The sequence below is a fragment of the Canis lupus genome, chromosome 7 (assembly GCF_048164855.1).
Source record: "Canis lupus baileyi chromosome 7, mCanLup2.hap1, whole genome shotgun sequence".
Classification (NCBI taxonomy): domain Eukaryota; kingdom Metazoa; phylum Chordata; class Mammalia; order Carnivora; family Canidae; genus Canis; species Canis lupus.
In genome coordinates, this window is record NC_132844.1 from 61,013,715 (window position 1) to 61,040,638 (window position 26,924).

Consider the following 26,924-nt stretch of genomic DNA (forward strand, 5'->3'; position numbering starts at 1 on the left):
TGAAGATCACTCATTGGCCCTTTTATTTCTATACCACAATCATTGGTTTAAAGTAAGGATGGGAGGACATGAAGCCATGATGAACCAGATCCAAGCAGAGGAAGTGTGCCAGAGTACAAGCTGAGCTGCTCTTCTTGTCCAACCTTGGGGTAGTCCAAGACCCTCTAGTCATCTTTGAGCTAATCTAGCTCAAGGGCAGCTATGATCCTCACCCTTGAGTGGAAAAGAACCAGAAGAGGCCAAGCCCAAGTCTGTCCCTGCAGATCCATTTCTCACTGGGGCAGTGGTAGAGCTCAGAACAGTTCTTTATTACTCTTTGCTCAAAGGGAGATGTCTCCGGTCCTTGCCTGCATTTCGGCGCCTCTTTCGACTCAAGAAGCTCTCTAGCCTCTTGCTGCGTTTCAGCTCCTTGAACTTCTCAGCTAGGACCAATTGCCGCTGCTCAGCTAGAGGACAAGGAGAAAGAAAGCTGGTAATCAAAGGAGGAGGCATTCTTCTCTCCCTTTCCCCGGGTCTGTACCTCTCAACCATTATGTCAGGATATGTGACTTGGTTGCAATTCACTGGTGAGGGCAGCACATGGATTTTTTTCCTACCATCCTCTGCTTGCTCTATTACACCAACTGTGAGCTCCTTCCATGTGCCTGGCCCAGCATATGGAAGGGAGGCAGGGAGAGATAAAAGCAACACTCCTTGTCCATAATCTATACTTAGGGATATAAGAAGAGTCACAAATAACTCCCCCTTCCTATTTCTACCTTTGTGCCTGCCTTAGGGAGGCTCCTGGACCCCCAACGCAGCATGCTGCTTCTATGGCCACCCAAGCCTGTCCCTGTAACCAGCCTGGGATGGCTGTGCCCCACTCACATTTCTTCAGGAAGTATGGCCGATGGCCCTGCTGGGCCCGAGCCCTCTGCTCCTGCTTCAGGGCCAGGCGCAGCTCCTGTTGCCTCCTGCGTTCCTGCTGTGCCATTTCTTGCTGCTCCTGAGAAGCAAAGAGGAGGTGGGTGAGATGGGTGGGTAGGAGGGACCGTGAACCACCTCCTGACTGACTTGAACTGTTCTCACCGCCCACCTGCAACTCTGACCCACTCACCATTCTCTGAAGCAGCTGCTGCAGTTTCTCATGCTCCTGCCCTGAATGGTGCTTCTTCAACTGCTTTTTCACAAGCTCCACATTGTAAAATGAATATGATGGTTAGCAGTCTGTAAATGTTAACTGAAATTTTGTGCCAAGCATTATTCTAAGAGGTTCATATATATTAACATAATAACACTATGAAATCTGAATATTATCTCTTCATGATTTGAAAACTACCAATAGTCACACAGGTAGTAAATTAATGAACCAGGATTTGAATAGAGAAAGCAAATTAGGGAGAGTTAAACCAGTTAAGGAGAAATAAATCTGCCCACCACTATGCGCCCTGTTCCCCTCTGCCTGACTCTCTAACGTGTACCCTAACTTCCCACCCCTCAGAATCCCCAGGAGCCAGTCTCATGTTCCAAACCTCTTTCTCTTTGGCTCGGATGTCATTCAGGAATTCATATGTTTTGTCAAACACCTCAGGATTATATTCTCCTGACAGATCGTCAAAGCGGGGGTCCCGGGCTACCTTTGGGGAGAGAGAAAGAGAGAATAAAACAACTGTTCAGTCTCCCCTGAGAGACTTCTTTCTTCCTGCCTCTTCCTTACCTTCTTACTGATGGGGACAACTTGACGCAAAAATGGCACCCGGACCTTGGCTGACATTTCCAGAGGCCTATGGAGAAATTAGACATGTCTGGGGTCTCCAGTCTTTTTTTTTTTTTTTTTTTTTTAAGATTTTATTTTTATTATTTTTTAGAGAGAAAGAAAAAGAATGCACAAGAGCAGCAGGGAGAGGCAGAAGAGACGGAGAAAATCAAGCAGGCTCCATGCTCAGCGTGTGAGCCTGATGAGGGGCTCGATCTCACAACCCTGAAATCATGACTTGAGCTGAAATCAAGAGTCGGACACTTAACTGACTGAACCACCCAGGCGCCCTTAATTTTATTTTAGTTTTTTTGTTAAGATCTTGTTTATTTGAGAGAGAATGTAAGAGAGAGAGCACAAGCAGGGGAGAGGGAGAAGCAGGCTCCTCACCGAGCAGAGAGCCTGACACGGGGCTCGATCCCAGGACCCTGGGATCATGACCTGAGCAGAAGGTAGATGCTTAACCAACTGAGTCATCCAGGTGCCATTTCTGGCACATGCCAAGCCAGCCAGGCACCCCAGGTCTCCAGTCATGATCAAAGGCCTCCCACTTAAGAATTCAGACACCTACTGAAGGTCCCAAGTATTCCTCAGTTCCTCACCTGTGCTTATCTGCAACACAGGCATTTTGGACACGTGGTCTAGAGCCTTCCTTCTTAGAACTGTTTCCAGCTACCAACCGTTTGTATGTCTTAGTCCCCACTTGGCTCTGCAATTCCAACAGCTCTTCAAAGGACATGTCAGATGTGTCTGCAGAGGGGTGGGGACACAAGTCAGCACAAAATCTCCTAGTGCTGCAGAGACCTTATCCCACCCTCCTTTCCAGTGTCCCCACCAGACCAATCACTATAGGCCCCAAGCAGCACAGGTCATAATAATGCTATGCTGACATCTACCTTCCCAACCATTCCAGCCACCTGTGGCCTCACCTGGCTAAGGGCTGTAAAACTGGCGGTGGGCCAAGCCACAGTCCCTTCTTTTTCATTCTCTCTTTTAATCATGCCTCTACAGGCTTCTCCACAGGGCTTGTTTCCCTTGCTCGGTCACCACTGCCCATGCTCTGCTTCATACTCTCAGCACCTCACCTGAGCCAGTGCTCTAGCCTCCTAACTGGTCTCCCAACCTCTGACTCCTCCCAAAGCGAGGCTTCCCACTCCAGGCTTGACAGAGGCCTGTAAAATGCAAAGCTGATCTCATCACTCCCACCTCTTTTCCATACATATATGCTTCAGATCACATCACTTCAGAACCCAAAACTCCTCAAGGGCCTCCTCATGATCGGAGTAAAAGCTACAGGGCTTTATAATGGTTTGAAAGCCCCCAGGTGATCTCTAGCTCACGTCCTACTAATCTCTTTCCCACTCCTCTCAACTGGTCTCCTAGCAGTTCATGAGCAAAAAGGTCAGTGTTGGGCAGCCTGGGTAGCTCAGCGGTTTAGCGCCACCTTCAGCCCAGGGTGTAGTCCTGGAAACGTGGAATGAGTTGTGTCGAACTCGGGCCTGCTTCTCCCTCTGCCCCCCTCTCTCTCTCTCTGTCTCTCTCATGAATAAATAAATGAAATCTTAAAAAAAAAAAAAGGTCAGTGTTCCCGGAGCAGTTCCTTTGTATTTGATGTTGCCTCTGCTTGGAAGTTTTCTCCAGATCCATTTATTGCTTGCTCCTTCATGTCCTTCAAGCTGTTGCTCAAATGTCATCTACTCAGTGAGGCCTTCTCTATTTAAAATTGCTTTCTCTCTATAGCCCTTATAGTCTTCTTAAAAAACTGAGATATAATTCACATATCATAAAACTTATCTTTAAAAATATATAATCCCATGCTCTGTTGCCTTTTAATGTATGAATTTACCTTTTTTTTTTTTTTTTTTTGGTCACCCTTTTTGAAAAGTAAGTTTCATGATATTTTTTTTTTTTTTTAAGATTTTAATCCTAGGGACGCCTGGGTAGCTCAGGGCGTGATCCCGGTCCCAGGATGGAGTCCCACATCGGGCTCCCTGCGAGGAGCCTCCTTCTCCCTCTGCCTGTGTCTCTCATGAATAAATAAATGAAATCTTTTTTTAAAAAATAAGGCTTTTAAGTAATCTCTACACCCAATGTGGTGCTTGAACCGACAACTCTGAGATCAAGAGTTGCACGCTTCTGGGATCCCTGGGTGGCGCAGCGGTTTGGCGCCTGCCTTTGGCCCAGGGCACGACCCTGGAGACCCGGGATCGAATCCCACGTCGGGCTCCCGGTGCATGGAGCCTGCTTCTCCCTCTGCCTGTGTCTATGCCTCTCTCTCTCTCTCACTGTGTGCCTATTATAAATAAATTAAAAAAAAAAAAAAAAAAAGAGTTGCACGCTTCCCCCACTGAGCCAGCGGCGCCCGGGGGAGTGGAGTGCTTTACTCACCGCTACATCTACAGCTAGAACCACATCCAGAACAGCCTGTACACGGTAGAAGCTCAAAGAATGTCTGCGAAATGTGTGAATCCTGATCTGCTAACCCTGCCCCAGCAACCCATGCCTCTCCTGATTGTGCTTTCGCCCAAGCGGTTTCTCCCTGCGGAAAACCACCCCATCCTCCTTTCAGCCACTGCCCAGGATCTCCTAACCCGGGAAGCTCCCCCTACGGCCCAACGCGTCGGCCGCCGCTTTAGAGACGGGGACGGCGCCGCCACCTGCCCGTCTCCCCGGCACCCCGCTGCCCCGGCACCGGGGCCTCACCCTTCCGCAGGCCCCCAGAGTCCTCCCCGCAGACCCGGGCCCCGCGGGGAGACCCGGCAGCCGCCGGGGCGCGGGAACTCGCTCTAGGCATTGGCCGGTCGGCCGCGGCGGCAGCGATGGCGCTACTTCCGCTCTCGTGGTTCCCGGCCCGCCTCTTCCGGTCTCCCCAGGAGGCCGCGTCTGCGCAACTCGTAGTGAACAGGTGGGACCCGCGGCGGGGGAAGCCCGCTCGAGGGACTGTCGCCACCTTTTAGTCCATGGCGCTGGACTCCGCGCTCAAGAGAAACGAGGGCCAGGCCTTGGTGGTATTTGGTTTCCTTTTGTTCTCGGCGAAGCCAGAACCTCAGCACCCTGCCCCTTTGCAAGCTTCGGCCACACACCCTCCCATCGTTTTCCACAATAACAGATCACACGTTTGGAGATTTTTAATTCATTTTTATAAAATCTGAGCTGGCTGGGAGCGTCAGGGAACAGCAACAGCTCAGGGAAGGGTGGGATTATCTGCTGGTCCTCGCCTCCCCAGATCAGGGAGAAGGAGGTTTCATGGCAACAGTTGCAACTCCTCTCAGCTCCCAATGGATGCTCATGGCTCAAGCGGGGGAGGGGGCGGAAACAAGGGTGGGGGGGAAGCTCCTGAGGCTCAGACACTGCTTGCTTCTCCCTTATCCCCTGTTCCTTAGCTTCCCAGTAGAGCCTGGCTGGCCTGGGGCAGAGCAGAGACCCAGGAGCAGTTGGAAGGAGGTGTACGGGACAGAGCACCAAGGGAAGGGGCCCTCGGCCCAAGGGGGGAGGGAACTCGCCCTCCCCCCTACAGCTCCCCACTGAGTTCACAGCACAAGAAACACCTCTAGTCCAACAACTCCACGCAGAGGTATACCGAGTCCAGGTCCAAAGGGGCAGGCAGGTGAGGGATGGGAAGGGGCAGTGAACACAATAGCAGGTTCAGGAAGGGAGGCGGCAGCAACTTTCTCCTACCCATGGGAGGAGAAGATGGGGCGACTGATATTGCTGTTGGTGGTCATGGCATTCAGCTCCCACCTGGAAGGCCAACAAATGAAAAGCAAAAAGGACAGATAGGGGAGCCTCCATCCACCCCCAAGGCCAGAATTGCTCAAACAAGGCTATGAACACACCAGTCCCTTCAACATCTTAGAACACAACCACCCACAGCCACCTCCTTCCTTACGGCCTTACTAAGTTTATCAGGCCCCACCCACCACCAAATCCAGTATCACCCACTCCTTCACCTGCAAGATTATGTAGACTTCCTGTGTTTATGTATGTGTCCTTATGCCCAACACCTGGGAAAAAATCATCTGTATACACAGTTCAGTAAACTTCCCAACCTACCTTTCATCCTCTGCTCAGCCAGGAATGTGTTTTTGCTCTCCACTCTTATCCCTTTAAAGAGCCTAACTCAGCTCTTCTCCTAAGCTTCCAGAAGCCTTCCCCACCCCTCACACATTAAAATCAATCCCTTGGGATCCCTGGGTGGCGCAGCGGTTTGGCGTCTGCCTTTGGCCCAGGGCGTGATCCTGGAGACCTGGGATCAAATCCCACATCGGGCTCCTGGTGCATGGAGCCGGCTTCTCCCTCTGCCTATGTCTCTGCCTCTCTCTCTCTCTCTCTCTCTCTCTGTGTGACTATCATAAATAAATAAAAATTTAAAAAAAAAAAAAAAAAAAAAAAAAAAAAAATAAAATCAATCCCTTGTTTCCTCTCTCTTTTTGACAATTCTATTCTTTTACAAGGATTTACCAAGTTCCTCCTTACATCAAGACCTTCACTACAGTCTACTTGGTAGGAAATACCTACACGTGTGTCAATCCTGAGGCAGCCTAGGATCCATCAGTTCAGCCTTTTACACTGTGTCACCAAATACTGAACGCACACACCCTCAGCAAGTAAGTTAAACAAAACTGATACAAGGAGAGGGAAGTGTCCAGAATGACCCAGAAGAACACAATTATACACCAAATAACTTCTGGAGCTTGATTTGGACTGAAGAATGGAATTCAAAAGGAAGTAGCTGGAAGGAGCTCCCTTAATTCTGGAACTAATGTGATCCAAAGATTCTTGAAATTGTACTTTGCACCTGACTTCAAAAATTTAATCAAACTTTCTCAGCATATTAAAAACAACCATTATAGGCTCAGGTCTCAAGAAGTGATGCTTCTGAGCTTGGTTTAAAACACCAGATTTTTTTTTCCCCATATGATTTACTCACCTGATACTTCTGAATCTCAATCCCTCTCATTCTCCACAAGTACACCATATCTCCAGCAGAACAAAAACCTCTGTGTCCCCTCTATACTGAGACCAAGCTCATCAGATCCTGCTTTTACTGCCCATTCACCCTCAAACAATCCCTCCTCTCCAAGCACTCACTGTACCTGATGTCATGGGGCAAACAGGACTGGTCCAGGTTATACTGAATCACGGCCAGTTTACACAGAGTCTTCAGACTAGGGCCTTTAAAGGAGAAGTTAGGGAGAGGGGAAAGATCAGAGCCAAGGGAAGGGTCCAGTCCTCAATATCACCATCCAAAGTCAGGGACTCTGTGGCAACGGCACTGTAGGAATATGTGTACTTACTAAAGTCCAAAATGTGTAAGTCAGAATGATCTATGAGGTCAAAGTCATCTCCCAGACCTTCCTCAGGAGATGGACTGTAGAGATCAAAAAAGAGATGAAGGAAGGAGGAAAGACTAGCCCTAGGACCCTCTTGCTCAAGTGCCTCCCGTGCAGTCACAGACCTGGGCCCTTCCCCAAGGCCTCCCCACTTTCCTCCTAACCTGGTACCCCCAAACAGAACAATCTTGTCACCAACAATACAGCAGCACTGGCGCCGGCGGGGACATGGCCCCTTCCCCTTCGGTTCAATCTTCTTCCATGTGAAGGACACTGAAAAGCAGTTTATGTGGAGCTTTAATACCTGCCCAGTCCAGATAGCCTCTCCACCCCCACCCTCACAGGATTCCCCGCCCCTCCCCCCACTCCTCTGTCAGCTGCTACTTGTTTTCCCCTTAAAGGCAGTGCTTCTGTACCAGGGTTAAACTTCCAGAGGTCATGGAAGTGCCGGTTCAGCCTTGCATTATAGCCACCAAAGATGTACAGCTCCCCATTGTAGCCAACTGGAAGGAGAGAGCAAAGTGGAGTATGATGACAATGGGTGGTAAGGGGGAACTCCCACAGGGACAGACAGACACTCACAGGCTGAGTGGCTCCGGCGGCCCTCAGGCAGCACCGGAGTGGGGGGACAGTCCAGCCAAGCCTCAGTCCTGGTGTCAAAGACACGGATGCGGTTGCAGTAAATCTCGTTGTTGGAATGGAATGGCCCAAAGCGGTCAGCACGGCCCCCAAAGACATACATGTGACTGCCCAGCATTGTGGCTGAGTGGAAGTCCCTCCAGCGCGCAGGGTTGCCCTGGGCAGGAGCAGAGAGATGAGAAGGAGGGGGTCAACATGAAGGCTAGAAGGGATCTGCTCTCACTGAGCTTCCTAGGATGTCTTGAATCGAGGGTAAGGATCTGGAAGAAAGAAGAAAGGGCACACCTTTGTACAGATAAGGGTCCATGTCATGGTGCTGGTATCCAGCTTGTGAATGTCATTGGAAAAGCAATCCGCCTGAGTGGGAAGAGAAAGGAAGTGAAGAAAGCAATAAAAGATGGGATCAGTGGTCACTCTCTGACCCTCCAACCTCTTCCCTTAAAACCTTCAAACAAGTCAAAGCCTCCTATTCCATCACCCTCTATTTTCCCTTCCTCTTTCTCATTCCCACCCTAAATCTCTGGGTTCCTACCAGCTGCTCATAGCCCCCGAAAATGTACATGGTCTTGCCAAGGACACAAGCTGAATGTCCGTCCCGGGCTCCAGGAACTGTTCCTGACACTCGGGGTGTGGACCATTTGTGAGTATCTGAAAGAGAGGAGAGGATGGGCCAGGTAAGCAACCTGACATTCCCTCCTAAACTGTGGGGTGCCCAGCCACCTCAGCCCACACCTTTCCCAGCCCATTTCCCTGAGGCATCATTTGGCAGAACACAGCTTCTCTGAGACCCATACTCACTGACATCAAAGGCATATAGCACATTGCAGGCTCCTTCGGTGTCGTTCCGCCCGCCCCAAAGGAAGACCGTGTCGTCGATGAGGACAGTTGAGTGTCCATACCGCATGTAGGGTACCACAGGAGCCTGCCCACGGATGGCAGGCCTCACTGGGGGCAGCTTTGTCCAACGCAAGGACACTGTGGGCACAGTTCTGCTCAGCCCTGGAAAGCTCCTCCAGGCTGTTCACCTTTTCCCAAACCAGATATTCATTCCCCCATCCCCTCTGGCCACGGGGACCACCATCAAACCTCATTCAGCTACCCATCCCCCTCCCTGATGTGGGTATCCAGGGATCGTCCCAGCATTAGCTTACCTGCATTGAAAATGTGCACGTCAATCTGACGCAGTGTTTCATAGTCTTCACCAGAGCAGTAACCCCCGAAGGAGTATACCCGGTGCCCAACAGCCACTGCAGCATGGTTCACCCTGCGGGGCCCGCCCTCCAGGTGCACTGTCCACCGTAACATCCCCTGGGTCACTGGTTACAGCAACATGCCCCCCCGGCACGGCCTGCTGCCTCTGCTACCTGCAAACAAGTTAGGGCCACGGGCTCCTCAGGCAAGGCCTTTATCTGGCTCGCCGTGACTCTGCCCAGAACCAGTCCTTGACTCAAAGTGTCACCCTGGTGGCCCTCCCACACCACCCTTCCAAAGCTCAGGTGTCTGGCCTTGCCCCAGGGGAGCTGCAGAGGTCAGGGAACTTGCCCTGGCCCTGTGTTTTCCCACAGCAAAGGGTGGCACCACGCCGACCTGATTGACAGCTCAGAATTTGCTGATCAAGGGCTCAGCGTGGTCCTTTACTCATAGAGGCTCCACCGCCACGGTGTCCCTGGCCTGGCATAAGCTCCAAGCACCACCCCACCCCCACCCCCTCTGCCCTCCTTCCCAAGGCAGTGCATTCTCTTGTCTCTCTGGCTCTGCTCTGCTTACTGCCACCTCTCTAAGAATCTCTGCTCTTTAAGGTGGGGAAAGGGATCTCAAAATACTCAGGGCTATTAATAGCCCAGCCAACCCCAATCAGTCCATTGAAAGCTGGCATTGGTGCTTCAAGGTAAAAAAGCTTTTAGGCCTTTAGAGGGAAACAGTCCCCTGATCCAGGACAGGGTGGGATTGATCCAGGGCAGGGACCTCTATAGATGGTTAGCCCCTTATAGGGAGCTCTTGCCAAGTTGAGCTGTTGTCATCAGGGTCATCCAGGGCCCCTCAGAGGCACTCGGAGTTCCTTTGACAGCTGTGCCTGGTATACTGCCAAGACCAGGAACTTAAGCCAGAAAGGTATGTGTCTGCTGGGAACAGTAGGGGTGGAAAGGAGGAGTGTTCCTCTCCTGCTACTTCTCCAACCCTGCTATTGTAAAAAAACAAAAAAACAAAAACAAGCTATTTTAGCAGTTCTCCCACTTGGATTCCTGAAAGGGGGATGGGGTAGGGGTACATTAGAAAAGAGAAAGAAATGGGATGCCTGGGTGGTGGCTCAGTGGTTGAGCATCTGCCTTCGGCCCAGGGCATGATCCTGGAGTCCCGGGATCAGGTTCTGCATCGGGCTCCCCCTGGGGGAGCCTGCTTCTCCCTCTGTGTCTCTGCCTGTCTCTCTGTCTCTCATGAATAAATAAAATCTTAAAAAAAAAAAAAAAAAAGAAGAGAGAGAGAGAGAAAGAAAGCAAACAAATAAAAAAAGTGCCCTTGGGCAGGACAAGAAATAGACCCAGGCATGACCTGCCAAGCTAGTGATAATGGGTACATTTGAAGGCCTTGTCAGACAAATGCTCCTACAACTGGTATTGCCTTCGCTGGCAGGCACCTGCTGGGTTTGAGTGGATATCTGCTCCCTGTTCAAGGAGCCCTGGCAGAGGGAAGGACCTGACGGAAACTCAGGTACAGAGAATGCACGGGAGGCCCCTGAAAAGAAACAGACATGGCTTCCAGCTGGCTTGCCAGCCGCACCCCCCCCTTCAACCTCCCTCAACCCTCCACCCCCACCCCATGCTTTAAATAGCCAGCCTGCCAAATCTGAAATAGCCCCACCAGGAAACCACTCTCACTTCATTATTCCTGTCCTCCATCCAAAAGATCTTGGATCTGGGCTTATGGGAAGATAGGAGGTTGAGGGGTTTAGGAATGCGAGTCTTTCATTTTCCCTCATAGTTTCTACTCCCTCCTTCTGCTATGTCAAGGTAAAGAATTCACAGGGGAAAGGAGAAGCAATCCCATCCAAAGATTGACAGAACCTTAGCTTCTTCACAAGGACAACTCAAACTCATGGAGAAAAGCCCCCGCTGTCTCAGGGTCTGCAGTCTCTAGCTTCTTCCATTCCCTTAAAGTACATACCCCCTCTCCCCGCCCCCGGGGGTCTCTTGCTCACTCCCCATTTCTGGCCCTTCTTGATCTCCTGATTGCTTTGCAGCTTTCTCTTTTTTCCCTTCTCCCACGGCACCAAGCTCCACCCGACAGCCCTCCATTTTCCCTCTTCCACTAAGGGAAAAAAAAAAAAGCTAATATTCACCGACCCCTTTCGGGCAGGGACCTTCCTCACTCTACATGACGCTATGCCTGTCTTCCTCCAGTCATCCCAGTCTCCCCTCCCCAACAATACTAGACCCTCCCCCTCCTTTTCTTCCATTATCTTCAGCTTCCCCTTCTCTTCATAGCCATCTTCCTTCCAATTCCCTTCGGTGCCTCCGCCAGCCACCAGGTCTCCTCCACCCGTTTCCTCACCATCCTCCCCCAGCCCTTCTTTCCCCATTAACACTCTCCTTTCCCATCATCCCCCTAGTTCCCTCCCCACCCCCACCGCATCACTCTCAGGCCCCTCCCCCACGACTCCAGCTCCAGGTATGGGCGACCCCAGCCCCTCCAATTTTCCTTGTCCCTCAACACATCGCGGGTTACCTGCCAGGCCGGGCCGGGGCGGGGCCGTGGGTCCTCGCGCTGCTTGCAGTCTAGAGCCGGTTGCGCGCCAACCGACACCTGGGTCCCCAACGAGATAAACACAGCCAACCTCGGTCCTTCCGGCGGGCAGGGGTGTGCGCACGTGCAGTCGGAACCAAGTACCCGAAGCCTACCGGGACTTGTAGTCCTCGGGTTTACGGAGGGTCGCGAGGGGCTGAAGAATGGGCCGGCGCCGAAGGAGATTGTGCGCATGTACCTACAAATGTCAAAACCCGTGGGGGTCACTGGTGAATGTAGTTCCTCGTCGTCTGGGCCCGGGACGGCGGAGGCGGGGCGAGGGGCGTACCCCGCGTCCTCGTTCGCGTCAATCAGGAGCACGGGGCGGGGCGGGGCGGGGCGGGAGGAGCCGGCGCCCCCGTACGTCCTGCCCCGCCGGAAGCGAAGGTGCGGGTTTGGCCGCGGGCTCGGAGCGGGTGAGGCGCGCGGGAAGACCGGCGCCGAGAGTCGGTGGGGGCGGGGGGCGGGGGGCGGGCGCCGCAGCTGGGGCCATTGGAGGGGAGCCCCTGAGGCCTGAAGGGCGTTTGTCAGGCGGTACAGAAGGGAACCCCTTGGAGAGGGGAGAAGGGGGCGGGTACGCCCTGCCTAGGGGAGCTTGTTCGGCGACCCGGAGTTCCCAAGTCGGGGGGTTGGGGAGGGCGGGGTCCTGGGCCGAGCGTCTTTCGGGAGGTGGCGTGGACTCTGTTCAAGCTGTTATTTAAGAATTGGCGGAGCAAGTCGGGTGGGTCTCGGTTCAAGATACAGTCGATTTGAAAGGTGCAGGGCCCAGGAGAGGGTGGGGTGCGGGAAGCTTGGGAGCGTTTGAATGTTTTGCGGACGCAGGAGGCCACAAGGAACTGGACGAGAGGCTGAAGGGGGACCTAATTTCATCCGATCCCTATTCTTGCAGCCCCTGCCCGGATGGCAGCGGTAGTTCTAGGGGGAGACACCATGGGCCCCGAGCGTATCTTCCCCAATCAGACTGAGGAACTGGGGCCGCACCAGGGCCCTACAGAAGGCACTGGGGATTGGAGCAGCGAGGAGCCTGAGGAAGAGCAGGAGGACACAGGGGCAGGCCCAGCTGGCTACTCCTATCAGCCCCTGAACCAGGATCCTGAGCAAGAGGAGGTGGAGCTGGCACCGGTGGGGGATGGTGAAGATGTAGTTGCTGATATTCAGGATCGGATCCAGGTATGGTGCAGGCGCTCTTCTGGCCAGGTGAAGCTGGGATCTCTGAAAGGCTGGCCCTGAACTGTCCTCTCTGGCTCTGCAGGCCCTGGGGCTTCATTTGCCAGACCCACCAGTAGAGAGCGAGGATGAAGAGGAGGAGGGAGCTACCGGACTGAGCAACCACAGCTCTATTCCCATGGACCCTGGTAAAGAGAGCATTCTCTCATTCTGGAATAACCATGGAGGAAAGGGGATGGGTCAGAGCCAGTAAAGGGAAGTCACTGAGGAATATCCTGTTCCTAAAACAATACTTTGTAATCTAAGATTTTACAGACTTCAGAATCCAGGTGGAATGCTAGCTAGTGTGCTAGACGTGGGTGATAGGCAGGCTTGCCTGGAAATAACAAAACGGATTTGGCCACCCTTCTGGCCCAAGGGTTGTGGGTTAATTCAAGGAATGGGGAGTGGAGCTGTTTGCCTAGCTGCTATCCCCTAACTGTTCTCTGTGCTTTCAGAACATGTGGAGCTGGTGAAAAGGACAATGGCTGGAGTAAGCCTGCCTGCACCAGGGGTTCCTGCCTGGGCCCGGGAGATCTCAGATGCCCAGTGGGAAGATGTGGTACAGAAGGCCCTCCAAGCTCGGCAGGGAGCCCCAGCCTGGAAGTGACTACCCTAAGAGCTGCCTTATCTCCCTGCATTCCAGGCCAGAACCAGCACAGGACTGAACACATCCCTGGTTGTAATGTCCATCTCCATCTTCCTCCTCTCCCTTTCCACATCAAGGCAAATCAGACTTCTTCTCAGAGACCCACTTTATTCAGTTCTGTACATATGGGGACATCGGCCCAAGCCCAACCCATCTTAGCATGTATCACTCTGTGGAGAATAAAGCACCCTATGTACACAGCCAAAAGCTGTACTGCCTGTGCCCCTGGAACCTGGGTCTGGCCCTCCTCAGCCCCTTGCCTCTCCAAGGTGTCCAAAAGGGACAAGTGGGGGCCTGCCCATCGTCAGCACAAACAACGAAATAAATAGGTATTTGGGGAGCCATGCTTGGGGCACTGCTCCCGGTTTCCTCCTAGCTTTGGGAGCCAACAGCACAGGAAAGCAGTCAGCCCCAGGGTGGTCCCTTCCATGTCTGTGATCCCAGGGCTGCTGCTCACCAAAGGGAGGGCACAAGGTAGGGTGTTTGTTCACCCCCTTCTCTTGGTCCATCTGGGCCCTATATTCATCACCTAGTGTCCATAGTCTATGCTTTTCTCCTTTGACCTCCTGTTGTCTTGGTCAGGCAGGGGATAAAAGAAAATAATTCAACCCCATCAGCCTGCACACTGCTGGGGCTGGGGGCCTATTTGTGCCTGTTGGGGATTGGCTCCCCTCCAGCTACTCACTCCAGGGGCCAGTGGGGCTTGATATAACTTTGGTGAGAGTAATCTCCTGCTGCTCCCTATATGCTTCTGGAGGGGAGGGAGAGAAGGAAAGACACCTGGAGTTCAAAGAGGATGAAGGGAGGGGGAAGAGGAGCATGTGTATTCCTGTGTGTATTTCTCAGAGCAGCCTCAGGTAGCTTTGGGGTTAGGAGCAGGAGGGGGACAGGCATCCCCAAGTTGTCTGAGCACTGAGGACCTCAGTGCTCAGCCTGTCTGTACGAGCCACAGGGAGGCATGAACACATTTTGGGGAGAAGAGGGACCACTCTGTGAGGGTCCCTGCTTCAAGTGCCGCATCGCTCCCTAGAGTAGCTAGAGAGGCACTGCCTTGCCCCAAGTCAGCCAGTGGGGAGCAGAGGGTGGAGGGCGAGGGCAGCGTCCCAGGGCTGAGTGGGCTGTGGCCCTGCAGTAGGACAGTGAGGGGGTCAGAGAGCCTCCTGGCTGGCAGTTAAGAATTCTTCCGCCCGCTTGTGTGCCTCCAGTGCCTTGATGGTGTACACGTCCTGGGGCAGCTCTGACTTCCGCCGAAGCAGCACCTTCTCCTTCTTGATGTCCTTTAGCATCTGTGTGTGGGTACGGAGAAAGGGGAGGAATGGTGACCAATTCCCAGTAAATTCTATGGTTTCCTCTCCTTATTCCCTGGCTCTGCTTCTCCCGTCTCCTCTTCCCTCCAGAGATTTTATTTCTGCTCCCCACTCCCTCTGTGCCTTCCCACCTGCACGGCCTCTGTCTCCACTGTCCTCTTCAGAAGCTGGATGTCCTCTGCTGTGGGGGTCTCTGTCTCCATGGAATACACGGGAGGCAGTGGTGGAGGAGCTCGGAACATGGGATACTGGCAAGGAAAGGAGGGGCACCGGCAAGGCATGAGAGCCACTCAGAAGTCTGGGGACCTGTCTGCTCCATGTTTCTCCTCAAACAAACCCATTCTCTGCCAAATCGGGCCCCTCAGATCAGGGCAGTGGCCGAAAGTCCTCACCTGGGGGTTAAGTCGGGCCAGCTCCTCAATCTTTTGCCACATCTCTTCCCTTTCCTTCATGCGGAACCGGCCCCTGAGGGGGCACAGACAAGATGGGGGCGCTTGAGAGAGAAGCCAAGGGGACCAGGGGGTGAAGGTGGAAACCCCCAGGTGGAGAGACACTCACTTCTGTTTCTCTGCCTTGTACTGTTGTGTGCAGTCATCAAACAGCTTCTGATTCATCTCCATAAACAGCTTCAGGGCATTGTAGATCAGTCCATGGATTGTCCTGCCACCGGGAAGAAGGATCAGGGGTAGGAGGCCTTACCTATTCCAAGGGCAGTGCCCAGACCCAGGTTGCTCTCTCCTAAGAGGGGGCTCTGCTAAGAGTGTTCACAGAGCTCTGCAGTGGAAGCTTCTCTCGCTAGCCAAGTCATGGGACGAGGTCAGCATACCAGGGTCCTCACAATCGTCACTTAGCCTGCCCACCCTTCGCCTCCCCCTGTGCTCCAAGACCTATCTCCTTCCCACTACTACTCTCTGGCCTACACTGATGGCCTCCCCGCAGCATGATGGACGGCGTCTGCACCACGGTGCCCTTGGCTTTCAGCAGGAAAGCCTCTAACGCTGAGATTCAGCACGTGCTAAAAAGATCACATCAGCTGGACTATCTGACCATAAGAAGAGGATACGAGCCCTGCTCTGCTGTATGGTACCACAGGCATCTCTCACATAGCTATCTTCTCCCTGGGCAGTTCCTCAAGGGCCTATTTGTGTGCACTGGGCACCAGCCCCCTTGCTCAGTGACCAGATGAGGCCACTGGCTCTTCAGTGCTTCACGCCCTCACAGGTTCCAGAACCAGAGTCCCACCACCTGGCCCGGCCCAGCCCCAGCCCCCCTACTTGTTCCAGTGGCTCTTGGAGTTCCGGTAGAGTGCAGGGAACATGATGGGGAGGACTCGGGCAGCATTGTCACTTATCAGGCTCATGATGTACTCATTGTTCCAGTAATAGAGAGCACGCTCTGCCACCTGGTGGGGACAGGTGGGACTCAGCAGGGATATGGTTCCCTCAGCGAAAACCCTCAGTTTCTAGGAGGCAGGGGATGAGGGAAGTGCTGATCTGAGTCTCACCTGGAAATGGGGGCTGGAGACACACTTGGCAAGCTGGCGGAAGAGGGGTTCCATCACTTTGCTGAACTCTGAAGGTTCAATGACATCCAGAATCTCCTCTAGCTCATTCAGGAACATGACTTCCTTGGGGCTGTGGGTCTTGGGCCAGAACTTCAGAAGTCCTACAATCACCTATGAGAAGAGGAGACCATAGGGATAAAATGCTTACTCAAACACCTGCCTTCTACGGGAAATCTTCCTGACCTCTCTCCCCACCTTGGTGGGCACAGTGTGGGTGGCCTCCCCTAACAGCTCATGTTTCTCTGACCTGGATCTGTGGCCTAGGTATATATATAGGTTTTACTTCTCCTTCAGAAAGGAAACTGTGTCACCCGTTGGGCCACATCCCTCCTGAGCACCTGCTTATGGCATTTCTCAATAGGCAGACTGGCAAGTCTAACCAACAAGAAGAGGTGTTGTGGGGCTGGGAAGGGGAGTTACCGGCTCAGTGAGACTGCTCTCCTTCTCCAGGAACTGTACCACACAGTAAGCCAGCTGCAAAAGGTCGAGGCGGAAAGGAGGTGAGGTATAGGGCCCGGGTCTCAGAGACATCAGGGACACAAGCAGGAGCCCAGAATGGAAGAAGAGGTCTGAAGAAGAATTATCCCAGCCACTCCTGCCACCCCCATCCCAACCGGAATACCTTCCCTCCCTCCCTTTTTTCTGCTGCCAGAGTCAGGGATCATCAGGAGGATGGCAGCTCACCTGAGGGTGGTAGACACTCAGGGACTTGACCTTGTGAAGGGGAAGCAGGACACGGATGAGGAACATCTTGTGCTCTTCTTTAAGGGGCAAGGCAAAGCCGTTGATGATGCTGGGAGTTACAGGAGGTTTGTTAGGACCAAAGGGCCACATCCAAGGCCAGTACTCCAATCCCTCCACCCTTCTGCAGGCACGTGTGCCCCCAGCCCACCTCTCACCTGCCAAGGATCTCCAGGAGCTCAGCGATCCCGTTGTGATGCTCTGTCTCATAGATGAACCTGATGGAAGAAAGACAGGATCTCCTGACAATCCCTGAGGTCCCTCTAGCCCCCTGCAGAGTCCCCTTACCTCCCTGCCCCCACCCCAACTTAGCAGGGCCTGCTCTGCTCCTGAGCCTGGCTCCTGGCCTCACCTGTAGAAGATGTGGTTGATCTGCCTACGGATATAAGCCCGGAGCCCCAGAAACTTGCCATAGATACGATGCAGGATGGTCTTGAGGAAGTCCCGCTCTCGAGGATCCTCACTGTCGAACAGGTCCAAGAGCTGGGAGCAGGTGAGGAGAAAAATGGTGAGGTAGGAGCCAGGGAAGGGACATAGGGTGATACAGTCTTAGCCAGGGAACACCCAGAGGCTCTCTGGATGGGGCTGTGTGGGGACAAGTCTTCGGAGAGCAGAGTGCTTCTCTTACACTGCTCTCCCTAGGGTGATGTCTGGGTATGCACATTTACGTGTCCCACTGACGAGGAAGAGGCTAACTGTTGAGCTTGTTGAGAGCAGACAGGTTTATTTATCCCTCCCACCACCACCACCAGTCCCTTTGTATCAGACATAGTTGAAACCCCATACATTCAGCAGATGGAGAGAGAGTGGGGCCTACAAGGAGGAGCCACGGGGCTAGAAGGAGGAAAGGACAGGGTGTCAGGGACTCACAGCAAGGACGAACTTCTGGTCGATATACTTCTTGGCTATGTTTGGCTGGAAATCGGGAGACTCAAGGAAACGTAAGAAAAACTCATACACGAGCTGTCAGGAGCAATGAGCATCCACTTAGGGGGTATTCCCAAGGACTGGGTGATCCCCACGTTGCGGCAGATCTCAGGGCTTCCCATTCCCCACAGCCAGGGCCAGCCTGCCCCTCTCTCTGATACCTGGAGATGCGGCCAGGCAGCTTCCAGGGTGGGCTCGTCCTCTTCTGGGTCAAACTCGGCTCCAGTGGGGTTTGATGAAGGTGGCAGCGTCCGGAAGAGATTCACTGAAAACTGAGAGTAGGACCCATGTGAGAGCCCCCGTCCAGTCTTCTCCACAGCTGCCCATCCCTGCCCACTTTCCCCTCTGCCCAGTGCCCACCATGGTGACTGCCTCAGGGTAAATGGCCTCAGTGACAACATCGCGGCTGTGGGTAATGTACTCCACCATTTCATTGAGTCCTGCTCGCTTCACCTCCTTGAATTTGAGGTCACTGAGTGGATCTGATACGAAGTCAAAGAGGACACAGCACTGGCGTAGCTTCTGGATAAAGAGCTCTTCCCGCTCCTGGGTTGGTGAATCTAGGAGTGGGGAGGCCAGTCAGGTTCTCCTCCCCAGCCCTTCACCACCATGCACTACTTGCCGTACAGAGCTTTCCCTGACCCATCCTGCTCCCCTCGCACCGCTGGCTCCAGCAGAACTCCCTTTTCACATTCTCTAGAACTTCCATCGCTCCAAAATATCCCAAACCTCCAGTCTGCCAATGCCTGGCGACCCCTAGGCCTGGTGCACCAACCCCCTGGACCTTTTCCAAGTACCTTTCAGGGCAGGAAGCTTCTGCAACTCTCGGTTCTTGCTGAGATTGAACCGGGAGGAGCTTTGCCGTCGCTCCTTCTTGACAATCTGGGGTCCCCCAGAGTACTTGATTTTGCTGAGTTGCGTTGGGGGTGGCGTGCTATTGCTGGGACGCTTGTTGGATGATGGTGGCTGGGGCTGCGGCTGCGGCTGCGGCTGGGGCTGGGGCTGCGGCTGGGGCTGGGCCTAGTCAAACAAGTGGTTCTTTGAAGTCCGCCCCTCAAGGTATGCCTCCCACCCTGGACCGCCGCTCACCCCCTCGTCCATCTACGCCAATACAGGCTTTGGCAGCCAAGCAGCTGTCTCCTACCTTGGAGCAGCTCCAGTCAACGTCAGAGATAACTAAGATTTATCATCCCTGGAAGACAGTGGTCAAGAAGCTATGTCTTCCAAAATGGTGCCCACTGCCTGTGCATCAAGAGGTCTCAAAACGGGAACACCTGGGTGGCTCAGGGCATGATCCTGGGGTCTGGGATCAAGTCCTGTATTGGGTTCCTTGTGGGGAGCCTGCTTCTTGCTCTGCCTGTGTGTGTCTCTGCCTCTCTCTCTCTGTGTCTCTCATGAATAAATAAATAAAATCTTAAAAAAAAAAAAGAGTCCTAAAAATGTTTGTTCTAGTTCATGACCAGGCAAATCTAATTGATGGACTGATGGTAACAGAAAAGTGGCTATCTCACCAGGACAGGGCTGGCAGGGGTGTGGGCTTAACCAAGAAGGGACCTGGAACCTTCTGAGTAATGGAAATATTCTATATCTTGACTGGATCTGGGAGGTGGTTCATAACGGAAACATAAGTGAAAATTCATTAAGCAGAAAAAAAAATTTTGGGCGAGCTGGGTGCTTCAGCGGTTTAGTGCCACCTTCGGCCCAGGGCGTGATCCTGGAGTCCTGGGATCAAGTCCCACATCGGGCTCCCTGCATGGAGCCTGCTTCTCCCTCTGTGTCTCTGCCTCTTTCTCTCTGCATGTCTCTCATGAATAAATAAAATCTTTTAAAAAAAAGTAATTAATCAGCACACTTGAGATTAATGTACTTTACTGCTTCATTAAATGCATCACATTCTTCAGGTAAAAGAATCCCCTCCCCCCTCAAAAAAAAGTTAAAGAAATTCACTCTTGTATCTCAGTAGTTTTAACTATGAAAAATATAGCTCAAGAAAAATCCGACAGAGGTGTCTGGGTGGCTCAGTTCGGTTGAGTGTCTGATTCTTGGTTTTGCCTCAGGTCATTCATTTTCTCAGGGTCCTGGGATCAAGCCCCGCATCAGCTTCACGCTCAGTGGGGAGTCTGCTTGGGGGGAAATTCTCTCCCTCTGCCTCTACCCTTCCCTGTCCCTTGAAAGGTGTGCGTGTGCTCTCTCTCAAATAAATAAATAAATAAATAAATAAATAAATAAATCTTTAAAAAAAAATCCTAATATAAAAAAAGGCTTCATGGATGGATGGATGGAAAATCATGGAGTTTAAATTATGTTTATAGAAACTATGTATTAGGAGCACCTGAGTGGCTCAGGTCACAGTCCCAGGATCCTGGGATCAAGCCCTGCATTGGACTCCCTGCTCAGGGGGAGTCTGCTTCTCCCTCTCCCTGCTGCTCCCCGCTGCTTACGCTTGCTCTCTCTCTCAAATAAATAAAAACAAAACAATGTACTAAATGTAATCATACATGGTTCAGCTGTGGAAAACATTTACACAGCCATAGTAATTTGCCCAAAATTGGTTATAAGTATTTTGGGAGCACAGGAGACATCTGTATTGGATATGTAAGACACTGAGGCCTTAATTCTCCATAGTAGAAAAGTCAGTAGATACTATCTAACACTCAAAAATTAAAGAAAAAATAAAAAGCAGTAAAAGAATCTTATTTGGAAGTACAGAAGTCAATTTCCAAGGAAAGGGGAGGTGAAAGTGGTCACCATGGAGCAGCAGGAGAGTAGGAGGCTATGCAGGGGCTGCTCTTTTCATCATAAAGCCAAGGGTAGTATCTGACTTTCCGGATGATGTACATGTTGTCGTGTTGATAAAAATTTAAAATAAAACAAAATGAAGTCTAAAACTATGTAATGACAGAAAATTGCTTCCTATGCTAAGTTAAATAAGGATAATGCAAAACTGTACATGCAAAATGAGCTCACCCACATTATAACACATGCACAGAACCCAAAACCCAGTTAAGAAGGAAAAAACAAGAGCAAGTCCACCGTGTTCATGACTATCTCCTATTGTAGCAGAATGATATGACTTTTTTCTTTTTAAAATTTTCTACAAGGGGGATCCCTGGGTGGCTCAGCGGTTTAGCGCCTGCCTTTGGCCCGGGGGTGATCTTGGGGCCCTGGGATCAGGTCCCACGTCGGGCTCCCTCTGCCTGTGTCTCTGCCTCTCTCTCTCTCTTTCTCTCTCTCTCATTAATAAATAAATAAAATATTTTTTAAAAATAAAAAAATAAAAAATAAAATTTTCTATAAGCTGACACTTTTTACATAATTGGAGAAAAACAGCTAATTTTTTAGAGCAATCTCTTTACTTCCTCCCAGATGCGGGTGTTGGAACCCCATCAAACCCATTTTCAGAAGGCTACGCACAGGTGTTTGCAGGTCTGTCCACCCACGGGTACTGTCAGGTAACTACCTGCTGGGAGAGGGCAGAGGCTGAGCCACAGGACAACTCTAGTCCCCAGAGGACTGAGGCCATGGCCAGGTGGGTGCCCCTACCACAGGAGAAGTCTGTCCTCATACCTGCCATCCCCACCACTCCTCCAGCCTCCTCCCTAAACTCTGACTTCTTACCACAAGAATGAGAGAACGTGAAATCTTCTGGGATAGGGGAAAGGGAGGAGGACAGAAATGTTATGCTTTGTAGGCTTGAATTTTTTTTATAGAAACAATTATGTCAAGCCTGTGACCTATCTGGGACTCAGAAGAGAGAAGAGAAGCACTGGATCCAGCCTGGGACAGGCCTGTGGGTGGGTCCAATGTGGCTCATTACCTTTCTGGCCATCTGGGCCTCTCCTCCACCTGAAATGACCACTCCATACACTAATTTGACTGGAGAAGTGCGAGGAAATGGGGCAAGGGCAGCCGCCACACACCTCTCCTGCTACAACCAGCACTCAGCCAGGGTGAAAATGGTTAGACTGTGCAAGGCACCATGGAGTCTGGGATCTCTCTTCCTGCATATGGCAGATGGATCCCACCATGATGAGAGACAGGGGAGAGAGGCAGAGGGGTGGGAGACCAGAGATTGGTGTGCATCAGACCCACTCCTACCTCAAGCCTTCATTTCCCTGTTGTAGGAACAACCAAACCCTCATCTGTGGAGCTTAGTGTCAAGAGAACAGACCCATGCTAGACTGCCTGGGTTTGACTCCTGCTCTGTCATTTATTAGCCAAGTAACCTCCAGAAAGTCCTAATAGTCTACCTGCCTCAGTTTCCTCATCTGTAAAGTGGAGATGCAATAGTACCTACCTCATAAGGTTGTAATAAGGATTTAACTGAACACTATATGGCTCACAGAAAAGCTTTACAAGTGTCTCCTAAGATTATCATGATTAATTTTTTCTCATCACTGAATTTTAGGAATGCAACCTGGAAATTCCTGAAGCTAGTACACCTCAAATGTTCCTATGGGTCCATTATCTTTCTTGGTCTAAAATGAGGGAACCAAAATAAAATAAAATAAAATAAAATAAAATAAAATAAAATAAAATAAAATAAAATGAGGGAACCAGTTAAGCATCTGACTCTTGATTTCAGCTCAGGTCATGATCACAGGGTTGTGGGATCAAGCCCTACATTGGGTCCTGGTGCTGGGCTTGGAGCCTGCTTAAGATTCTCTCTCTCTCTCTCTCTCTCTCTGACCCCCTCTCTAAAAATAATAATAATAATAATAATAATAATAATAATAATAAATACAATGGGGGCACCCAAGAAAGCATTTCATCTTTCAAGATCCATTTAATAAGTTCCCACCCTCTTCCAAAAAGCCGCCTCAACTCCAGCCTTCAGTGTCCAGTCCCCACCCTCAACCTCCTGATATTACTTGTCTGTTTCACTGGTTCTGTGATCAGCCCTGGTGATGCCTCTTGCTTAGTGTGTTCACATGTCCAACTAGATAAGTCCCTTGAAAGCCAGGGCCCTGGTTTGCATCCCTCTGGGTCCCCTCAGCACTGGCACCTAACAGGCATTCAATGAAGGTCTGAGTGGTTGGTTGACAGGGGGCCAAGCCCAAGCATCTCCTGTCCCAAGTCGGGAACCATCATAACAGAGCACTGTATGGTGTCAGCCAGGGGCAGAGTAGGAGAGAGGAACATTATGATACCAGGCCAAGGCGCTCAGTGGCAGCTGAGGAACAAAACTCTGAGGAAGAGCATGTCTCTCTCCATCCTCCCAGATAAGATGACCCCCTGCACCTCCACAAACCTCGTTCTAGGGGGAGATCCAGGGAAGGGAGGCATTCACCTCAGAAAGGGAGAAGCAAGGCCTCAATTTTCTCTGCTAACAGAGAAATGGACAAATCTGTGCTTTCCCTACCATTCTCCGAGTAAGGTTAAGAGAACAGAGGGTCCCGCGGCTAAAAATTAAAGTTTAAAAACCAGTAGGTTGAAGCCTAAGGTCTCTTTCCCACTAGGATTGCATCATTGAAAGCAGGGGTGGCCCAAGAGTAGCTGAGCTTAGCCTGCCCCACCCCACCCCACTGGGCCACCCTGGTTTTATAAGGACCACTGGCTCCCAGGCCCAGACACAAGAAGCATCTGAGAGACAGCTGGTCCAGCCAGCAAAGCGCCTGGCTGCCAAGCCTCAATGAGGCATTCCCCAGTCTATTCACTCCTCATTAGGAAACATGCTTGTCAGAAGGGAGGCATGGGGCTATGCCAGCGACTCACTTCATGTTCAACTTTCTCCTAAAAGCTTCAAGTTTTTTTTTAACATTTTTTTTAAGATTTTATTTTTTAGTAATCTCTAAATCCAATGTGGAGCTTGAACTTACAACCCCAGATCAAGCAAGAGTTGCATGCTTCACTGACTGAGCCAGGGAGGCGCCCTGTAAAAGCTTCAGTTTTGTTTTTTTTTAAAGATTTTATTTATTTATTTATTTATTTATTTATTTATTTATTTATTTATTTAAGCATGCGAGAAGGGGAGGAGCAGAGGGAGAGAGACAAGTAGACTTTGCTGAGCGCAGAGCTCAATGCAGGGCTCAATTCCACCACCCCAAGATCACAACCCAAGCCAAAATCAAGAGTCAGACGCTTAACTGACTGAGCCACCCAGGTGCCCCAAAGCTTCAGCTTATAACTTCCCTACTGACCTGGGGTGGAGGTGGGAGGCAGCTAAGTCCCCTGGGGAACCTTCTGCAACCCTCCCAGCATGGGGGGACGCTGACCAAAGGCAACCCAGGCAACCTGCTCTCCCCCTCTACTATGTTCTCCTGGTCCCACTTATGAGACTCTGTAGTGGCCATCTTCTCTGCCTGAAGTGCCGGCTCCTCCCACCTCCAAGAAGCTTTCCTAGTTTCAGGCCTCTAGCAATCAAGTAGGACTTCAAATTTATGCACCACACTCACATTCAGGAGACTGCCACTAAACTTGCCCCGGAACAAATCCTAGTCCAACCAGATCCTAACATAGCCACCATTAATAATCACACCTAAATATTTAAACCTAGAGTATGAGATAGAAATTAAGCACTATACAAAGTATTATGGGGCGCCTGGCTGGCTCAGTCAGTAGAGCATGCAACTCTTTTTTTTTTTTTTAAGATTTTATTTATTTATTCATGAGAGACAGAGAGAGAGAGAGAGAGAGAGAGAAAGAGAGAGAGAGAGGCAAAGACATAGGCAGAGGGAGAAGCAGGCTCCATACAGGGAGCCCGATGTGGGACTCGATCCCGGGTCTCCAGAATCACACTGTGGGCTGAAGGCAGCACTAACTGCTGAGCCACCCAGGCTGCCTGAGCATGCAACTCTTGATCTCAGGGTTGTGAGTTTGGCCCCACATTGGGTGCAGAGATTACTTAAAAATAAAAAATAAAATCTTTTTAAAAAAGAGAGAGAAAGTATTTTAAGGGGACACCTGGCTGGCTCAGTTGGTAGAGCATCTGACTCTTGATCTTGGGGTCCTGAGTTCAAGCCCCATGGTGGGCATCGGAATGTACTTAAAAAAAAAAAACAAAAAAAAAACAGTACTGTAAGAAAGAGATCCCAGGTGACTCTTGATCTCAGAGTTGTGAGTTCGAGCCCCACATTGAGTGTAGAGATTAAATAAAAACTTTAAGAAAAAAAAAAGTGGGCAGCCCGGGTGGCTAAGTGGTTTAGTGCCGTCTTCAGCCCGGGGCGTAATCCTGGAGACCTGGGATCGAGTCCCACATTGGGCTCCCTGCATGGAGCCTGCTTCTCCCTCTGCCTGTGTCTCTCATAAATAAATGAATAAAATCTTAAAAAAAAAAATCATAGCTTTTGTTCAATGAATTAATAGTCAAATAAAGATCATTTTAGGGGATCCCTGGGTGGCTCAGCAGTTTAGGGCCGGCCTTTGGCCCAGGTCATGATCCTGGGGTCCCGGGATCGAGTCCCACATCGGGCTCCCTGCATGGAGCCTGCTTCCCCCTCTGCCTGTGTCTCTGCCTCTCTCTGTGTGTGTCTCTAATGAATTAATAAATAAAATCTTAAAAAAAAAAGATCATTTTAGTTTAAAACCCCCAAGATCACAGAAGTATTCTCTCCTCTCCTGACATCTCAGAGCTCTATCTAGTTGTGTTTCATTATTTTCTTCCTTCATTTATTGACTAAAACATCATGCTAAGCCTTAGTGATTAAAATGTGGCCCCTGCCCTCAAAGAGCTCACAGTCCAATGGGCAAGACTAACAGGCAGGCAGCTCTTGGTACCAGGGAAATAAAGAAACAGAGAATGCTGCTGAGGAACAGAAACTCTAGCTGAACAATTAGTGAAGACACTTCTGAAGGGGTGACTTTTTTTTTTTTTTTTAAGATTTTATTTATTTATTCATGAGAGACACAGAGAGAGAGGCAGAGACACAGGCAGAGGGAGAAGCAGGCTCCTCATGGTAAGCCCAATGCAGGACTTGATCCCAGGACCCCGGGATCATGACCTGAGCTGAAGGCAGACACACTCAACCACTGAGCCACCCAGGCGCCCCCTGAAGGGGTGACTTTTGATTTGGCTCTCAAAGGACAAACAGAGCTAAGCAGGCAAAGAAACATAGCAGAAAAGTAAACAGGCCACACCAATGGAATCGCACCCATAAGGGCCCAGAGTCAGAAAAGGGCTTGTATCAGAAGATGGGAAGTCCAGCGGGGTGAGAAACCAGGATGGATAGTGGAAGAATGGAGTAGGGCCAGCTCACAGGGGTCCAGAGTGGGAGTCTGAATTTTAACCTATAAGCCATGAGATGTCAACAGAGCTTTTTAAGTAGAGGATCAATAAGACAAAAACAAGTCTTTAGGGTAATAATTCTGGCTACTGGGAGGACACGCTGAAGTGGGTGAGACTGGGATCATTTCTTCCTCCCTCTGTCCCCTGCACCCAGAACTCAGGACAGGGCACAGTACAGAGTCCAGGGCAGTGAGCTGCTTCCTTCAGAGACAGACCAGGAAGGACCGTTGCCTACAGTAGTGGGTCAACAGTGAGTCTGACCTAATCTCTCAAGGCTCCTTTCCGCTCTAAGACTCTTCAAAAATCACAGACCCAGTGTATCATATCATTAAGAACACAGGAGAATTGGCTCCTGAGCCACACCACACTGGATTGCATTCCAACTCAACTGTTTACTGGCTGAGTACAAACTATGTAACGTCACTAAGCCTCAATTTCATCTGTGAAATGGGGATGATGACGATAATGGAATGACCTCAGGGGAGTGTTGTCTAGATTAAATGAGATTAAAAGACTAAATGCAAGCAAAGGTCTTAGGACAGAGTCTGGTAAGCTGAATGGTGTCCATCCTCAAAATCAAGTCAACCCGACACCTGTGAATGTGACCTTAGTTGGAAAGAGTCTTTACAGACACAATCAAATTAGGGTGGTCCTTAAACCCCATATGGCTAGTGTCCTCCTAAGAAGAGGGAAATGCAGGAGCTCCTGGGTGGCTCAGTCAATAAGCATCTGACTCTTGGTTTTGGCTCAGGTCATGATCTCGGGGTCCTGGGATCCAGTCCCAAGTTGGGCTACCCACTCAACTGGGAGTCTGCTTGT

The 26,924-nt window shown here is 51.0% G+C and overlaps 3 protein-coding genes across 11 annotated transcripts in view; 1 reads left to right on the forward strand and 2 right to left on the reverse strand.

The window, feature by feature from the left end:
• On the reverse strand, nt 1-11,747 carry KLHDC3 (kelch domain containing 3). Of its 7 annotated transcripts, XM_072832965.1 has the most exons (15): nt 11,431-11,747; nt 8,859-9,071; nt 8,506-8,682; nt 8,240-8,355; nt 7,993-8,064; nt 7,651-7,864; nt 7,485-7,571; nt 7,233-7,341; nt 7,033-7,106; nt 2,338-2,485; nt 1,697-1,763; nt 1,512-1,616; nt 1,097-1,171; nt 868-985; nt 1-446 (listed from the first exon to the last, which is right to left on the reverse strand). In XM_072832965.1, exons 2-15 carry the CDS (start codon nt 9,010-9,012, stop codon nt 310-312), a joined length of 1,653 nt encoding a protein of 550 aa, XP_072689066.1. In that variant the 5' UTR covers nt 9,013-9,071; nt 11,431-11,747; the 3' UTR covers nt 1-309. The 7 variants fall into 7 exon arrangements, with proteins under 7 accessions (XP_072689066.1, XP_072689063.1, XP_072689060.1 ...); XM_072832962.1 differs by lacking the exons at nt 1-446; nt 868-985; nt 1,097-1,171; ... (2 more) ...; nt 2,338-2,485; nt 11,431-11,747 and adding exons at nt 4,853-5,476; nt 6,832-6,910; nt 10,343-10,440; nt 10,584-11,089; XM_072832959.1 differs by lacking the exons at nt 1-446; nt 868-985; nt 1,097-1,171; ... (1 more) ...; nt 1,697-1,763; nt 2,338-2,485 and adding exons at nt 4,853-5,476; nt 6,832-6,910 and having other exon boundaries at nt 11,431-11,740.
• On the forward strand, nt 11,739-13,549 carry MEA1 (male-enhanced antigen 1). Of its 3 annotated transcripts, none has more exons than XM_072832969.1 (4): nt 11,739-11,874; nt 12,377-12,657; nt 12,740-12,842; nt 13,152-13,549. In XM_072832969.1, exons 2-4 carry the CDS (start codon nt 12,388-12,390, stop codon nt 13,301-13,303), a joined length of 525 nt encoding a protein of 174 aa, XP_072689070.1. In that variant the 5' UTR covers nt 11,739-11,874; nt 12,377-12,387; the 3' UTR covers nt 13,304-13,549. The 3 variants fall into 3 exon arrangements, with proteins under 3 accessions (XP_072689070.1, XP_072689069.1, XP_072689071.1); XM_072832968.1 differs by having other exon boundaries at nt 11,781-11,903; XM_072832970.1 differs by lacking the exon at nt 11,739-11,874 and adding an exon at nt 11,887-12,021.
• The window catches only part of PPP2R5D (protein phosphatase 2 regulatory subunit B'delta), a 21,251-nt gene continuing 7,757 nt past the window's right edge, over nt 13,431-26,924 (reverse strand). The window contains exons 3-16 of the mRNA XM_072832951.1: nt 18,679-18,901; nt 18,242-18,441; nt 18,043-18,153; nt 17,825-17,917; nt 17,307-17,437; nt 17,113-17,172; nt 16,898-17,006; nt 16,634-16,687; nt 16,154-16,324; nt 15,924-16,051; nt 15,208-15,309; nt 15,042-15,114; nt 14,781-14,897; nt 13,431-14,628 (exon numbers count right to left, since the gene is read on the reverse strand). Coding sequence (XP_072689052.1) covers nt 14,491-14,628; nt 14,781-14,897; nt 15,042-15,114; nt 15,208-15,309; nt 15,924-16,051; nt 16,154-16,324; nt 16,634-16,687; nt 16,898-17,006; nt 17,113-17,172; nt 17,307-17,437; nt 17,825-17,917; nt 18,043-18,153; nt 18,242-18,441; nt 18,679-18,901 — 1,710 coding nt within the window. The 3' untranslated portion in view covers nt 13,431-14,490. The remainder of the gene's footprint in view (nt 14,629-14,780; nt 14,898-15,041; nt 15,115-15,207; nt 15,310-15,923; nt 16,052-16,153; nt 16,325-16,633; nt 16,688-16,897; nt 17,007-17,112; nt 17,173-17,306; nt 17,438-17,824; nt 17,918-18,042; nt 18,154-18,241; nt 18,442-18,678; nt 18,902-26,924) is intronic.

Bases quoted from the DNA above. Each gene is read 5' to 3' on its own strand.
- KLHDC3 (XM_072832965.1), bottom strand. From the start codon at position 9,012: ATGTTACGGTGGACAGTGCACCTGGAGGGCGGGCCCCGCAGGGTGAAC. The intron at 7,572-7,650 runs GTGAGTGTCTGT...CTCTCCTTCCAG, and splicing joins CCGCCGGAGCCACTCAGCCT to TTGGCTACAATGGGGAGCTG. The intron at 447-867 runs GTGAGTGGGGCA...CTTGTCCTCTAG, and splicing joins GCCATACTTCCTGAAGAAAT to CTGAGCAGCGGCAATTGGTC.
- MEA1 (XM_072832969.1), top strand. From the start codon at position 12,388: ATGGCAGCGGTAGTTCTAGGGGGAGACACCATGGGCCCCGAGCGTATC. The intron at 12,658-12,739 runs GTATGGTGCAGG...CTGGCTCTGCAG, and splicing joins ATATTCAGGATCGGATCCAG to GCCCTGGGGCTTCATTTGCC. The intron at 12,843-13,151 runs GTAAAGAGAGCA...CTGTGCTTTCAG, and splicing joins CTCTATTCCCATGGACCCTG to AACATGTGGAGCTGGTGAAA.